General features: G+C 38.9%; 1 protein-coding gene and 1 long non-coding RNA gene across 2 annotated transcripts in view; one reads left to right on the top strand and one right to left on the bottom strand.

The window, feature by feature from the left end:
- The window catches only part of Ppm1l (protein phosphatase, Mg2+/Mn2+ dependent 1L), a 316234-nt gene extending 309548 nt beyond the window's left edge, over positions 1–6686 (bottom strand). The window contains exon 1 of the mRNA XM_003476321.5: positions 5552–6686. Coding sequence (XP_003476369.1) covers positions 5552–5950 — 399 coding nt within the window. The 5' untranslated portion in view covers positions 5951–6686. The remainder of the gene's footprint in view (positions 1–5551) is intronic.
- A 641-nt stretch (positions 6687–7327) lies between these two features.
- Positions 7328–14636, top strand: LOC134476137 (uncharacterized). The gene is made up of 2 exons (XR_010047650.1): positions 7328–7476; positions 7761–14636. It is a non-coding gene; the product is annotated as an uncharacterized LOC134476137 (long non-coding RNA).
- Positions 14637–17711: the final 3075 nt, after the last annotated feature.

Below are 17711 nucleotides of genomic sequence, written 5' to 3'. Positions count from 1 at the left end.
ATTGCCCAAATTCCCTGAGAAAGGCCATCACACCCTAGGAGGTGACGTGCCTCTATCTTGTAGCTCTGCATCTTGTGGTTCTATCATTTTTTAAAATCTCATCTCTCCAAGTAGACAGAATGCTCCCTGAGGGCATACCAATTTATCTTTGAACATGACACAGAGCATAACCATGTTTTCTACACATGGTAGACTATACAGAAAATGTCCGCTTCATTGAGCTGGATTTTTTAACAACCTGTTCAAAACATACACCAAAGTCAGCAGTCAACCTCCTACATTCACCTATCAAGAGGTTCCAAAGAACAGAAGAGGAGATTTTATTGACAGTACAGTGCTGTTTTCAGAAAGATTAATGCACCATTTTAAATCAAAATTATCTTAATTTTCTCTTAATATACAAGTCATCTGTCCAACTAATCCCTGGGCATCCTGTATATCATAATATGGGAATCATTTGCTAACCTCACTTGTAATATCTGAAAAGCTAATCATTCACTATGCCACTCATAATTTTTTAACCTGTAACTCAGAAAGATTCAATGAAATTTACATAAATACATGTAATGCAACAAGATAAAATGATTTATATAAAGGAGAAAATAAAAAAGGGGCAAAGGAAAATTGAATGTAGGAAAAATAAGCTGTCCTAGAAGTAATTTCAAGTACCAACAGCATGCCTTCTATAAAAATCTGTACATTTCCTAGAAACAGGTCAGAAGTTTGGCTCCTAATACTTCTAGCAGCCAAGAACCAAAAAATAACTCAATCTTACATATTCAGTATCTTTAAGAATAAAAACAAAAAGGTATTAGAGTTGTATTTCTCCCTTCATCTTCTTAAAGAAAATGCAATATAATGTAGCAATGTCCTCAACAATACCCTTGCAGTTGATCTGTCAGAGGGAGTAATAAGGAAGGAATTCAGGTACACAGCTCTGTGCAAGTCTAACTTCACTAGAAACATTGCATTTTACCTAAATTAACCTTAAATATAGAAGTTTCATGCATCACTTGCCTTTTAAACAATAAGTAATGTTTGATGTGCATGTCCATTTTTTCCGAGGGATATGTCTGTACATTTTCAAGGAGGAGCATAATCTTAAAAAGATTAAGAACCACTGCATGTATGCATCTTTCAGGCCATCTTCAAAAACAGTTTCTCTTTTGAGGCTGGCAACTGTTGAACCTCAAAACTCCAGTCCTTGATGAGCACCTCAAGTTTTGTTTCATTTTGTTTTGTTTAATTTTGTTTTGTTTCAAGCTGTGTGTCAACTGTCAAGATATACACAACCATGCAGCATGTAACAATCTATTCTAGATAGCTATGAGGCACGAACATTGGCAAAGCTACCACAAAGAAGTGATGATACTTCTTCGAGATAGTATTTTAAAAACTATGGATCAAAAAAAGAGAAAAACTATAATCAACATAAAAACAAAAATTTTTCCTACATAAACATTATTTTTGATTTTAAAAATACCTTTCAATAGTAATTGATAGTTTGGGCTTTTTAAAAATCTTTTGTTATTTTACCATTATGCTACAAAACAATCACTGCCACAGCTGTAGATATGTAGTATCTGCAGTCTCCCACCCATCCATACTATTAAGATGTAACCAGACCCAAGAGCTTCAAATGAAGAAGCTGGCCTACAGAACTACAGAAACAGAGTCTTTATGATCTCATTCTCCTAAATAAAGTTACAGCCATCTAGTATCTAGTCTGGAGCATGACAAATCCAGAGATACATATTTGTCCAAGAATCCTCAGTTGAACAGCCCCAAAGAACTAACAATGCTAACTCAACTCATTAAGAGGCTGAAGTACAAATCAGGATACATCAGAATACCCATATATTGATCACTTCTCATTCCTATGAAAATTTGCACTTAATGCCAGGATACTGCTTTCTCAATTCCTAAATATATAAATAGAATCCCAAATTACTAATCAGAAGTTCACCAAAAGTGAGAACAAGCAGAGAATGTTTGGGAATACTAATGGGTTATTCTTGTAACTCATTAGTTACAAGGATAAGAATAAGGTCAAAAGATTGACCTAAGTGACCAAAGTTGTGGTTCTCACAAGTGGTTTCTCTCCCAACACACACATATACTTCTTGGTTACTGAGTCTTCTTCTTCCATACCCTCACCTCCACTAAGTATTTCTCTCACCAGGGTATAATACAACTGATGAGGGTATACCTTACATGCATTATTATCCCTATGCTTTAATAAGAATTCCCAGATAAAGCTGCCTAAGTAATTTGCCCAAGGTCACAACTGGCATAAGACACCCTGTGGCTGAGCTGTATCTCCAGAGGAAAAGGCTATGTTTTCAGTCTTGCACTAAATGATGTCTTCTTGGTGTTTTGCCCTAGACCTCCCACCTCCCAGTGTGATTTAAATGCTCCTCCTCAGGGCTGGTGGTTTAGTTCAGCAGCATAAGAGCCTGCCCTGCAAGTGCATGGTCGTGAGTTCGATCCCTGGTACCGATAAAAATTAAAAATAAATAAATAAATGCTTCTCTTCTGTGTTCCCATAACACCACAAACAGCAAGATTGTAATTTTTGGTAAATGGTCTCTAGACTCTCTCACTAGATTAAAGCATTTTGAGGACAGAAGTTATTATTGCTCAGTCACCTTTGTGTCTCCAGAGTGCTAGCTACTAGGCAAACAGTCAAACTAATTTGTCTAATGGTTCAATAGAAAGATCTAAAATAGCCATTTGGATTTAGCAAGGTCACAAATTCTCCAAATACCAATATGTCATCTTTTAAAAACGTAAGCAATGGATATACAAAATGAAATAGATATACCAAGGATATACAACATCCTTTCTGGATGTGAAAAGCATTATAATTATAATTGGGTACTCACGTTTTAAGTCTTATCATCAGTATGAATTACTAGAAATAAATTCAGCACCTGACTTACCTTCTGCATCATTCTAGCGACAGTTTGTATGTATGTATGTGATTTTATGTATACATTTGTATATATCTATACAGTTTATAGAGAGTTCAGAAAAAGATTCCTCTTTTCTACAAGAAGATAACTATCATCTATACCAAAATCAAACAGTGGCACCCTCCTCTGGTAAATGTTAAAGAAGGTAAGCCTCACAAAGACAAAAATTACAAAGTGGGGGCTGGGGATTTAGCTCAGCGGCATAAGCGCCTGCCTTACAAGCAGGCAGTCGTGAGTTCGATCCCTGGTACCGATAAAAACGAAAAAGACCAAAAAAAAAAAAAAGTAAAAAAAAAAAAATTACAAAGTGGGATTTTTCTTTGAAGCATATATAAAAGAAAAGCAAGTAAATAACCCAGTACTGTGCATTATCACACTCCTAGTACAATTAAATAACTCTTTTCGTAGCATTTTCTTTATTTTGCCTAAAAGCCAGAATGAATGAACTGACTGCACATGATAGGTGGTTATAGAGAGACCAATTATTCTATTTTCAACCACACTATCAATTATTTTGCAAACAATAATCATTTTAACACTGCACAATGAAAAGCATTTCATAGTCTGACTAAAAATGATCATCTTTTCATTTAATATTTAAAAATTTATAAAAAGTCAAGTACATACAAATTATTTTTAGTTCAATAAAAATATTTATTACACCCTTTTTCTGGATGATATATTTGCTAGATAGTACTGTAAATAGTTCAATCTGAAACCCGTTTGGGCCTCCAACTTTCAAGCTTTAGGAAAGTCAACTTAAAGAAAACATTTTCAAATTACCCAATCACACAAGCATGCCAAAAACGTGCTAAGGTATCACACCATGCAAAATTTTACAACCTTAACATTACATCTAAGGGATGGGGATTTAGCAGCATAAGCACCTGCCTTGCAAGGAAGAAGTCATGAATTCGATCCCCAATACCAATTTTAAAAAAAAAATTACATCTAAACCTTTAAGCTAAACACAAAACTGTGCTTTCTAAGACTAAAATCTGATTATCATTAGCCAACAATTTTCATATAAAAATATGATAAATTTAAGGTTAAGTGATTTACAAATTAAAGAATCTCAGCTTCTTTCACTCTCACTGAACATAGGCACATAAAATGAAAATAAAGAAATTATGACTCAAGTCAAGAAAAAAAATCACTCATTATATTATCATTCTTGTCATTCAGGTACATTTTTGATCAAATATGCAGTGTCTCTTCCATCAATTGACTTTCACTTTCTCCATGGTCAAGGGGAGGGGAGCCCCACACCACATGAAAGGCTGTAAGATTACTGAAAACTGCTGAAAGATTATAAAAAGATTAAGGTGGACAGAAAATAGCAAAAACCATTTTCAGTTCTACAAGTAACTTTCGCTAGTTTGCCATTCTTGGCAAGTTGTTTCTACAAGGTAGGACAGACACACTACTGTGGAAAGATCTCCAGATGGCGGGTGGAAAATGCAGATAAGATAACTAATTGAAAGCCTTCTCAATGTTTAAGCAAAACCAAGGCCAAAGAACAAGCAAATGCCTGAAAGAGAAAGACATTCCCTAGGGTTCCCCACAGCCCAGGCACAGACCAGAGGACAGGGTTTAAAATAAAAACGTACTGCCAAAAAAAGCACGCTGCAATGTAACTTTGTTACCAACTGTCCAATTGAGAGAAATGGGGTGTTGGTTTGGTACTCTCTGGTGCACGGCGCTGGGACCATATACCACCTACTACACCCGCCGCGTCCCTAGTAGATCAACCGACCCCTGCATGACCTCCAGGAACCCTGAGCCCTAGCCTGCAACGCTGGTGCCTCAGAACTGTGCGAGGAACATCTATGCTGGCCTTTAGCCTTGTCTTCTGCTCCCGAATAAACCCAAAGGAATCTAGGAGCAAGGAGGTATTTGGGTTCTCGCTCTGGAAAGGGCGCAGGTCGGGTCAGGGCTGTAGGGCTGATGGAGCATCTCCGCAAAGCCCAGGAATATACTCTGCCCTGCGCTGCTAAAAATCTTCGACTGCAAGGTGCTCCTGTCATCTGGCCCGACAACACTTGCAAAGTTGATGGAGTTGGTAAGAAGCACAGAGCTGCCCCTTGATTCTTCAGAGAAACGGCAAAAGTCCCAGTCTTCTTCATCCTCACTGAGGCTCCCGACACCCTGCAGATTTTAGTCTTTCCGAATGCACCAAAAAAATGATCTTCCTTCGTTGCGGCTAATTTGACGTCAAACCCTAGAAAGGGTCACTGCGGCCCAGAGCCAAGTTCACTGGAAATATCATTAGTTCTCCCCGAAAAACGAGCACAGTTTTACGCTGTATTTGGGCCTCGAAAGCTTCATATTAACACAATTTGCGGTGGACGGCTTTCCGCTAATCTGAACCCTCAGCCCCAAGAGCTCGCCACCCTGAAGTAGTTTGGTAACTTAAGCATCATTTGTCCAGACACCACGCCCCACTTACCCGGGTCCTAGCCAGCAGCCCGCGTGATGCCGTGTTTACAAACACACACACCACAGAGAGACAGACAGAGAGACACAGAGACAGAGAGACAGACAGACAGACAGACAGACAGAGAGGTAAGACCTACCTCGCCGCCGTGCCCATCGAAGATCCCGAAGATGGATGGGTGCGTTTTGTTGGCCAGGTCCGTAAGAACTTCGAAGCGGTCCTCCATGTGGTCTCTCCGGCCCTGAATGGAGTACACAGCCACGTTATGGCTCTTGAACTCCCAAGTCTTGGAAAACTCGGCCTCCAGCACGTCAAGTCCTCCAAGTCGATCGTTCTGCATGATCTCAGCCACCTTGCCCTTCACCATCTTCACGGCGTCCCGGCTGGACTTGACGATGGTCTTCACTTCGTCCGTATGGAAGAAGTAACTCCACAGAGCCAAGCTGATGCACAGCAGGAAAAGCGTCTCGGGTCTCAGCAAGAAGTAACGCATGATGCGACCCAGCAGAGAAAGCAAAGTCATTGTATCCTCTATCATTTATTATCCCTAGAGCCCCCGACCACCAGCAGCTGCGCGCGCCCCGAAGGCTCCGGGTCCCGAGCACTGCGGGGACGCCCGCGGGAGGGAGGCGGAGCAGCAGCCGAGGGTCGGGGAGCGGGCGCGCGGAGCCGAAGCCCGAGCCGGGCGGAGGGGACGAGCAGGCTGCTCCCAACCGCACGGCGAGCACAAGCAGCTCCCTTTTGTCTCTTAACCTCGGCGGCCTGGAGGCCCGCGCTGCCGCCCGCGTCGCCTCCTCTCCCCGCGCCCTTTGTGAGACCGCGGCGACAGTGACGGGCGGCGGCGGCACAGCGGCCGTGGGTGCCCAGAGTGGGCGAGAGAAATCAAGTTAAAGTTGCGCGGGGCCGGTCCGCCGCGGTGAGCGGGCGTGTTCGGGGCGCCGGCGCCCGCGCGGCCCCTCAGGGGGTGCCCTCCCGCGGCTCCGGAGAGCGACTGGCAGGTGAGGAAGCGCAGGGTGCGAGAGCTGGGCGGGCGAGGGATGCGAGTCCCCTCGGTCGCCGCTGCTGGGGAGCGCGGAGACAGCCGAGCGCTCGACTCCTTCACACACCCGGGAGAGCCCAAGAGAATAAAAGTTTTGCAGCAGCTTGGGCAAAAAAAGGAGAAAGACGGAGCCAGGCGACGCGGCAGGATCGGCGCTGAGCCGCAGGCGGCCAGCCCGGCTCAACCTGCCTCTCCCCGGCTCCTTGCGGTTCGGTTCGGCTCGGCTCGGCTCGGCTCGGCTCGGGTCTTCTCGGATCGGCTCGCGCGTTCCCTCCAGGCACACCAACTCCCTGTCGCCACGCCCAGCGCGCGCTCGCCCCGCCCCGTCTCGTCCCGCCCCAAGAGCCCTGATTCAGGACCCTGAGATGCTCCCACCAAGCTGTCAGAGGTTGAGGAAGTTCAGCTGCTGCTGGTGTTCGCCAGCTGCCCTTGGTGGTCCAGGCAAACCGATGGGGAGGGACAGGGCACCTCCACGGCCTAACTCGTGCAGATGATCGTTCCTACCTTTTGTATGGACTCCGAGACCATATAATACTATCCCTACTAGAATAACCGTTGGTCTTTGGGGGAGCCACTACTTCTCACTGATAAGCAGAGTGCCGCCCGTGAATGCTCCCCCCTCCCGTAGGCTGCGAGATAGTGCAGTCCTTGCCTCCCCTTGCGTAAGGCAAGCGAGAAGGGACGCACTTCCTCCGACTCGCAAAATACGACGGAGAGGATCGGCTGTTGGCTGTGCCTCGGCATTCCGCAACAGATGCCTGCCGGGATCTCCCGAGAGGCGGAGAGTGAGTTAGCTCCCTTCCACCTGTCTAGAACCGCAGGATGAGGAAAATCAGAGCCACATTCAAGTGCACTCTGATGACAACCTCCAAATGCCTGGAAAGACTGGCCCCTCTGGGAATGACCACCTTCCTTTGGAACAAGGGATTCGGCCGCAGCCCTTCTGAGAGAGACCTGGAGCTTTCGAGTGGGACTTCGAGCGCTCCTGATCCTGCCGCTGGGCGAAGCCTCTGACTACTATTCAGGTTGAAGCAACAAAGTAGCAACCTCCTGCTTCCTCCTCTTGTTAGAAGGTGAAGTAGGGGCGGGTGTCCCAGTGAGCAGAGACGAACCGCCGAGGAGGAGCGCGGGCTCCAGAAACCGTCCAATGTAGGCAGGCGTCGGTGGGCTTTGAAGGTGGGAATCCATGAAAAAAAAAAAAATGTACAAGTCAGTTTAAGATAGGGTATTAAGCCAGAGAACTTTAAGGGAGACTGTTTCTTCTCCCTACCCCTGTCCATGAACAAGAGTGCTGATCTGGTTCTTCTAGGCCGCTGGACTGGAGAGTAGAAGCTACCTAACGCCAGCCAAGCCAGTTTGTGTCCCCCCAAGCTCTTCTGCTTTGGTTTCTTTTCAAAAAATAAAAACACTGGGAGACAATACACCAAAATGTTCACAGTAGTTAACTACAGTATATTATATGTATATGACTTTCACATTTTGGTTTTCAATTTTTGCTTTAGATGTCTTTTCTATGAATTTGCCAAAATTTCCACAGAAATGCATGATTTCCATCATAACCAGAAAAAAATTTAAGTATTTAAAATGGATATATAGTATGATCCCAGTAACATAAACATGCATAGACAAAGTGGGAAGGAAATATAAAGAATCATCAACAGTATGTTATTTTTTGAAAACTGGGACATGTTATCCTATTCTGCTTTACACTTTTCACTATTTTCCACCTGGTAGGGAAAATAAAATCGAGTAAGATAAATTAGGTCATTTTCTTCAATGGCCAAGAGGTACCAAAATCAGATAATTTCAAAAGCTCTTAGGAATTGTAAAGAAAGGTAATGTATAAGTGTTAGTATGAAGTTAAGTTGGTCGTATTTCTTACTGTAAACTATCAAATTACCTTGGAATACTAGTCTTTCTGTATATAAGACTATTTCTCCATGGCAAAAGTTAACTTGTAGATAAGCTACTAAAAATTTCAGAACTACAAGTCAGAGAAAGCCCTAGAGTGACAATAAAATTCCAAAGCCATTCTGCCTGTTCACAATATTCCTGTTGTGATAACTGCAGAACACACACTCATGTGGTGAATTACTTCTTTCCTCCACTACTAAGCTAAAAAGAAAGATTACCATACTTCCACCATACTTGTCTCTCTGGAGGTTAATTAGTTATGTTTGACTTGATGAATTAATAAGTCATAATATCCTGCAGATTCTGTAGAAATATGCTTTGACATTTACATTTGTGTGAAAATCAATACAATATTTTTTCGAGCAGGCCCTATAAGCAGTTTCCTATTTCTTATAAGGAAATTCATCGTGTTTACTTGGTAATCTTTTAAAATGCCTATATAAGCTTGTTATACTTTCATATAATTTTAATCTATTAAAGAAATTAAGGACTTTCTATAGTAACAAACTAACAATTGTATATTCCTTGAGATTACAAAGGCTTTTTCATGTGTAGCAACTTTTTCCATTCTTGTAATAGTCCTCAAAGGAGCATATCTCTATTGATAAATATGAGAAAAGAGAGATGTCAAATGAGTATTGTAACTCAGAAATAAGCTGGAAACTTAAACTCTTCTGAGTATCATATCAGGCATCTAACATCCATTGCTAACCCTGTGATATTGAAGTGATTAATATAACTTTTACACTTCTCTACTAATATTTCAGTGCATTTTTGTCACAGAACTCTCAAGAAGAATACATGGATTCTAATTTCATAATTCTGATTTTTAGCCTTTGAGATAAGCACTGAACAACGAGTTGTATCTCACACATTGAGAATACTTGTTGGGGCATAAAACAGGTACAAATAAGCTACCCTTTATCTCTGCAATACATTCCTAAAAGATCTGTTGCTAAAGTGAAATGGTGTCTGAATTTCACAGGAGAAATTCGTATTTATATATATATATATATATATATATATATATATATATGTTCTATTTCAAGAAGGATGGGAATGTTCACAGAACTAATGGTTTTCAAGAGATACAATAATGATAAAATACTGTCCAGGTAATTACCATTTTCTACTATCAAATAACTTAGCTCAGCCTTACAGGTATATAAAGAACACAAACAGCTTTTAGAATAATTTATTCTCAGAAAAAGCTTTCATAGTTGTAGCTCTTACATTTTAAAAAAAATTTATATATAATTTAATAAGTGGTACATTCCTGTAATTATAACATACTGCTAGGCTGAGGCAGGAAGATCCCAAGTTTTAGCCCAGCTTGGGCAACTTAGAGACTTTCTGAAAACCTGTCTTAACATTAAAAAATAAAAAGGGGTCAGGATATAGTCCTTCGTTCACTCAATACCAAAAAGGTCACTAAACCAGTAAATCTATTTTTCAGTATGATATTCCATGATAGCCACATCTACTTTTGGTTTTGCAATTTTATACAAACTTATAAAAATCAGATTTACCAACTGAGCCTATGGATGGTAAATGCGATTTTTAAAAATTCTCAAAACTTTTATATGTACAGAAATTTTCTGTACATTTTTATATTTCCCCATCATCAATTTTAGTTATATTCTTAGACTGTTCCTTCCATTTGCATAAAATTATGTACTGGGTATTGAATAAGGCTCTTTTCAAATGTTATTTCATTATATAACTATACAAGTATCTTTTAAAGCATACATATAAAAGAGTATGCAGCTGCTATAAATGGTTCACTTTAGGAGGCTGAAGCAGGAGAATTACAATTTTAAGCCTGTCAGAGCAACTAAGTGAGACCCTTAAAAAATGAAAATGACTGGAGAAGTGCCATGAAGGCACTAGGCTCAATCGAGCTACAAAATTTTTAAAGAGTGCATGCAAGTAACCATGAATACTATATAAATGAACATACCATCAGCTATGAAACTGATCTGTGGCCAACATCTTTGTATCAGCCTAGGATTTATTTCTATATCTTACCCCCTAACTTTCCTCCAGTTAACTCCCTATCCTAAACTTTGTGTATCATTCCCTTGTGTTTAAAAAATAACATGTCTGTATCCATAAATAATGTTTTTAGTTCTATTTTCCGAGGCTTATAAAAATGGCATGGTCTTCTAAGTACTATTAATGATTCCCTAGCACTTTTTTCACTTGCTATATTATTCTTGCACTATGTAATTGTTAATTCATCGCTACATTGCTTGCAAAATAATGTTTTGCAAAGTCATGTTTCATTTGTTTGTGTCCAGCTACACTTGGACTATGAAGAACTCCTTAAAAGAGTCTCCCCACTTCTCTCTACCTACTCAAAATACATTTACCTCTGTATATAGATCTTGCCACACTCCATATAGCTGCACCTCAATCATTTTTGCTACTATCCAATATTCCATTGTGTAGTTCCATAATTAATGTAACCGTCTTCTATAGGTGTGGATAACAGATTAACTTAAACCAATTTAAACTTTGGTCACTCCAGGGACTTTGTGCTATTTGAGGTCATATGGTTGTTTGTTTTGGAGGAAACCTTGTAAACTCATTGTGTCGAAGGTAATGAAAGTAATGAACCTTGAGTCTCAGTGGAAGGCTGCTGGGAGAGCATGAGATGCTTTGCTAAAATGTGTCCAAAAGAATGGTATCATGGTTTGTACACTGTGTCAGCTTGAGAAGTCTAGAAGATTAACTGAGGAATTCAGCAGCTCTGCTTGCTGTGTTGTAGAGGGCACAAGCAGTTACCATTCTAGGATATTGTTCATTGTCTCAATTTGAGAAATTTAGAAGTTTGAGAGCTTCAGCAAGGAGCCAGTGTTCTTATTTTGTAAATATCCCTCCTCCTGTGCAAAAGGAAGGCAAGGAAATTTTGTGAGTGCTATACCAGCCCTGGAGAGGGGGTGGTGGCCTGTGTACAATATAAGAGAGGAAAAGAGACTTGCTCTACACCCCCCCATACACACCTTTTTGCTCTGGCTGCTTTTGCTGACTGCTGCCTTGAAGTGTTGCCCCTGTTCCATGCCACCCTGCTTTGGAGCCCGCTGATGATGAACTGAAACCTCCACAAACAATGAGCTAAATGAGCCTTTCCTTTCTTCATTTTGGGTATCAGGTATTTTGTGCAGCAATAAGGGGAAAATGACCAAGACAAATGGTAAACATCAAGGCCAGACACAGCTAAAGATGGTCCCTGGAATAGTTAAACAATTAATTTTACCTGAACTTTACCCTTATAGCATCCACTTCTGTTCTTTGAAAAAGAAAAGACTAATAAAATCCAGAGAAAATTGTAATCAGGGCTTCAGTCCTAGAGGCTGTTGCCCTACAACCCCATAACTTTCATCTCTATTGTTTTTTTTTCATCCACCCCACACTTTTGGGACCTGTCTCTTCATAGAAACCAATATACAATTGTTTGAATTTCCAATTTTTTGTTATTATGATTAATAATTACATTAACTGCTTTTGTTCTGTCTCTTGGTGCCCATACGCAAAAGTTTCTCTAGGGAATAGACCTAGGAATCAAATTTTGGAATAGTAGAACATGAAAAAATGTTCCATTTTATAATTTAGGACCAAATTGTTTTTGACAATATGTTATTCCCACGTACATCCCCAACTATAGTGTAATCAAAGCTCTTGGAGGAAGAGGTCATATAAATACTATCTTAAAAGCGATTGTCAATATTGGTTCCTTTCGTGGTTAAACATGATCATGGTTATTGAAACATATTAAATCTACAATGTTTCTCAAAAAGCATTTCCAGATATAAAATTTTATAATTCTCAATTTTAAATGTTCTGAAAGTAAACAAAATGAATGTTTAGTAGCACAGCTAAGAAAAGAAATTAATGATTTTAAATAAAAATGGCACTGTACAATAGTATTTTAGTTTGGACTTATTTTAATATCTCACATGTCTGTCAAATGAAGAACTAATGAGATAGACATCAACAATGTTGGAGTACGATGTAATTCTATTTCACTAGACTCCAAAGCTCAGAGTTGTTTTCTATAATGCCAGTTTTTCATTAATTACAGAAATATATTGTTTTCTCTGTAAAACTGTCACAACAAATCTGTTCATACAAACCATACTTATCCTAAGAATCCTTCGTCTAATTGCCCTAGGCTTCTCTCTGATAATCTTGAAAAACGTTTCATAAATTCTAACATTAACCTATAGCATTTCCTAAGTTTTGTATCCTCATTAACACAAACTAATATTCTAGCCAATGTATAATCTGAAGAATTTTGAATAATTGTTTCATAGTGGATCCAATGATGACAAGAAACAGTACAGATGGGAAGACAAAATTTTGTATGTCCCTCTATAGGAAGTAGGAATATTTTTTCTTTAGAACATTTCAAAAAGAAAAATAACAGCCTCAAGAATACTACTAAATCTCTAGATAGTACAGCAAAACAATAAGAATAGGGCCTTTAAAAATTTTCTGAGTTAATTGAAACTTATCTACTGGTATTCCATCAAAGTAGATTAATGTTAATATCCTATTCTTGTACTCAGATTCTTCTCAAAGCTTCACTGCATACCCTGAAAATATAATTAGATTTCCCTTCAGCTTTCGTGTGTTCCCCAAATCGCTTCCATTTTAGTTGAGTGGCACCGGCCCAAAGACAAAATTTGATAGTCTAAGTAGTTTAAAAATAAGATTCTTTACATAACTTTTCTGTTTTGTTTTGTTTCTTTAGATACAGTGGTTAATAGAACCACCACCCTGAAAATACTAGTCACGAGATATAACTTGAATATTGATTCATATATATGACATTTCATGCAAACAAAAAATCATGTGATCTAATACTATACATAGGCAAAAGTAAGACATATGTCTTGTTTCTATGATATTCTCTAGTGAGCTCCTTAAGTTCCTCATTCCTGCCTCTTAGGTCTCCTAAGTGACTGCCAACATTGGTTCACTGCTGCCTGACCCCAAATTGCCTGTATAATAATTTCTCACATTGTGACCACAACTCTTAAGTTATTACTGCATTGCTTGCAAAGTAATGCTTCACTTGCTGGTCTTCAGCCATAGTGGACTACAGGAACTCCTTAAAAGTCTCCCACTTCTTTTCATCTTCCTCCAAACTGTTATACTTCCACAAACGATATCATAATCTAAGAGGCTTTCAGTCATCAGAAAGACCCTCACAACTATCCAGACTCTCTGGACTATGTGAGCTCTTGGACATCCCAGAGGACAGCCGATCCTTTAATTCTCCTCTTAAGACTAAGTGCTATAAATTCTAAGATTCTAATAACAGGCACTAGTCAAGTCAGGTATAACAAATACTATCTGCACCGAATTCTAATTGTTTATGATTCTTCTACTTCCTAATTTTTTTTCTTTGTCATGATCCAAATGACCCACATATTCATGTTGTGACCCTCCTATTTCTTGCTATCTGAAAACTTCTTATACTTTATTTTCCTCCTTTATGGAATTATTCTAATACATTTAGCCAATGATGCGCTAGTAAATATACTAAGGTACTTGTGCTCCAGAGAAAGTTAAAGGCTCTGAACTATATGTTTGCCAGTTCCCACTTTAGAAATACTCTCACCTGATTTCAGCCTATACCACTAAAAATGAAGTTGAAAAAAATTGTTTTTCAGTAGCAACTATATAATATTTTAATCAAACAGATGTAATGAATACAAATAAATTCAAGAACATAGACAATATTCAAATGTAAAATAATTAAGAGGTAATGAGTTCTGAGTATTTATTACTTTTATTTTTAATATCATTCACCTTACTATAAGTTTCTGTGTGTTCATTTTTAATATATTCATGCTTAACAGAAGACTAGCAAAACTCTTTTCTGTTGGAAGAATACGTACATTCTATTGAAATTCAACATCCATTTCTAACCTCTTTTAACTTTCCTCCCATCATGAAAAATAGATGACGAAAATTACATTTCCCAGAATTCCTTGGAGCTGGAACTTTTGGAAGGCAAAAAGAAGCATAAATTAACTTTGCTGGCCAGTGGACAAGTTCTGGTAAACTAATTTAAATTACCCTTTCTTGTGTCTAGCTTTATGAAAGATGGGCAGCTGCCTAATGACAGCCTCTCACTTCAGCTAGTAGGGCCTTACGATAGTTTGAGTATCTAATTCTTTACATTAAGTATCTTTCTGGTTAAATTCTCTAAAGTGTTTGTTGTTGTTATTGTTCCTGCATTAAACCCTAATATAGCATACATCCTTGGCGTCTGTTTTTTCTTTCCATAACATCAAAAAGAAACCAGTCCTAAGCATGCAAGAGATGAGGAAGGAGAGAGAGAGAGACAGAGAGAGAGAGAGAGAGAGAGAGAGAGAGAGAGAGAGAGACAGATGAGACAGAGAGACTGACTGTGAGTCAACAGCGCAAGCAGAGCCCTAGTAAGTCTGTTAGTTTATTTGCCTACATGGTTCCTGGTTCTGATTTTCCCCTGATGGAACTTTACATTTTCACCTCCTGAGATTATGCTGTGGTATTAATAAATTAATACTCTATAATTTCTTTTAGTAAACCTTCAGAAAAGAGTCAAAGAAATGAATGAAATAAGGAGAGAAGGAAAATAACAATTCTTTATTATCATTACTATTTTATAACATTAGAGAACTGACATTTTCTACTTGTTTGCTTTTTGTTTGATATTTATTTATACTCTACTATCTGTTTGATCTATTAGAATGCAACTATATTTTGGGCAAAGACAAAATTGCTTTTTTATGGTTTAAAGGCACCTAGAGAGAGTATTCTAGAGAGAAAAATTGTGGATTTTCCTTTTGAACTTGTTGTATACAATGTTTAATAACTTTAAAAACACAGACATGTGGATCAGTGGAACAGAATAGAAGATTCAGAAACAACTCCAGATACACTCAGCTACCTTATCTTTGACAACAGGGCCAAATACTTTAACCCCTTTAATAAATGGTTCTGGGAAGACAGGCTTTTCATATACTCAAGATTGAACCTAGACTCATGTATCTCTCGTCATGCATTAAATATCTCTCTCACCATGCACTAATCCAAAGTGCACTAAAGATCTAAATATTAGAAACAATCTGCTGGTAGATAAAATAAGTAAAATTCTTGAAGCATAGGTGTAGCCAAAGACTTTATGAACAAAGCACTGATTGCACAAGAAATAATACCAAGAATCAATAACTGGGTCACATTAAAGAGCTTCTGCACATCAAAGGAAACCACCAATAGAGTGAAGAGATACCTTACAGAATGGGAAAAGATTTGCCAGATATTTCTCAGACAGAAAACTACTATCTAAAGTATACTTTTTTAAAAACCTCAAACAAAATAGATCACCCAAAGTTTAAAAACCTGATCAGAAATGGACATCTGAAATGAATAGACATGTCTCAGATGGCCAATAAATAAAATTAAAAAGTGTTCAATATTGTTGGCCATTCAAGAAATGCAAATTAAAACAATAGTGAAATTCCATGTCACTCCAGAAAGAATGACCATCCTTCAAGAAATCAAGCAGCAACAAATTTTGGAGAGGCTGCAAAGAAAAAGAACTCTTCTCCATTTTTGGTGGAAATATGAACTGGTACAACCACTATAGAAATCAGTATGAAGATTCCTCAAAACACTAAAACTAGAAATTCCATTTGACACAGCTATTCCCCTTTTACGTATCTTCTGAGAAAGTTAGAAATGTCACATTACAGAGACGCACGCTTACCCATGTTAATAGCAGAACAATAGCTAAATCTTAGACACAGCCTATATGTCCATCAATAGCTAAATGGATAAAGAAAATGTGGTATTTATACACAATGGAGTATAACTGCTATAAAGAAAGATAAACTTGTGTCATCTGAAGGAAAACATGTTACTTTCAGACCATAATGTTAAGTGAAGTAAATCAGACACACAAGCTTAAATATCACATGGTTTCTCTTATATGAGAAATAAAGTGCAAAAAAAGACCAACCATATAAAAAAAGAGAGAGAATAAAGTTACTGCAATCTAGCATGGCTAGCGTTAGCTAACTATTAATCTTTTGATTAATAGTCTTGATTAATAGTCTTTGATAAAGACTTAGAAAAAAATAGATCTGATTTAAAAAATGGAGTGGAGGAGAAGGGCAAAAATAGAAATTGGAATGTGCTAGGTATGTGTACCAATTCCCCAAAATGAATGTAATCATTATGTACTGCAAACATGCTCTAATAAAATAAATAAATTTAAATCTAGATGATAAACGTCATGGGTTTTTATCACAATAATTGAAGTTAAGTCTTGCTAGCAGTTTCATTATTTCCCACTAATAAATTAATTTTGGGTTCTTTTAAAAAGAAAGGTTGGACCTTATCAACAAGCATTCATCATACTTCCCCCGAAAGAGACGGATCACATCTGGAATTAATGCTGGCATGTTAATGAATCTGTGGAATTCGAGCCAAATCTAATGATATTTTAGCACCAAAAGATCTATACAAACAGTAGGCCTCAAAGCTTATAGCATCCAAATATGATAGGATTGCATTTAGGACAGGTGTTGAAGTCATAGTTTTACTTTTGGAAAGAGAAATCTGTAATCAGGCATAAGTATAAAACATCACCCACTACACTTACAAACTTTCTCTGTAACAGTGTCTTTAGATAAGATTCCATGCTTGCTGCATGGGGTCCAGCCAGAAGCTGAAGGGAAGGCCTGACTGCTGTGATTTATATGGCTAAATCTAATTTTAAAGTATCTATGATTTACAGCAGATTTATATATTGTGGTCCGGGAGCTTTTCTAACAATGCATTTAAAACATAAACATCAATGCAGGAAATATTTTTCTATTTCTTATTCTCTCAGTGCCTTTCACCACCTCAGCATAAGGGAGTGGACATGATATACATCCCCACAGTGTGGCTGCTTGACATGCTTCTTCTCTAGGAAGCAGCTGATTGCCAAAGGTATCCTAAACTGGGGCTAGGGATGAAGCTCAGCCCAAGAGCACTTGCCTAGCATGTTCAAGGCTATGGGTCTGATCCCTAGTAGCAAGAAAAATAGACGCTAGGCCAGGGATGTAGCTCAGCAGCACAGTGCCTGCCGGGCAAGCATGAGGCTGAGAGTTGGAGTCCTAATACAAAAAAGAGGGCGGGGAGAGGGAGGGGAGAGGGGAGGGAGAAAGGGGGAGGGAAAGGGAGGAGGGGAGGGGACGGGAGGGGAGGAGGGGAGGGAGAGTAGAGGAGGTAGACAGATCCCTAAGAAATTCCTACTTAGCTTTGGGACCACAGGTTGGCTGAGGGTCCACACTGCAACCCA

Source organism: Cavia porcellus, unplaced genomic scaffold (assembly GCF_034190915.1).
Source record: "Cavia porcellus strain 051 isolate PalLab524CR breed Dunkin Hartley unplaced genomic scaffold, mCavPor4.1 scaffold_5, whole genome shotgun sequence".
In the NCBI taxonomy this organism is placed as follows: Eukaryota; Metazoa; Chordata; class Mammalia; order Rodentia; family Caviidae; genus Cavia; species Cavia porcellus.
This window is presented reverse-complemented; position numbering and strand designations above follow the sequence as displayed.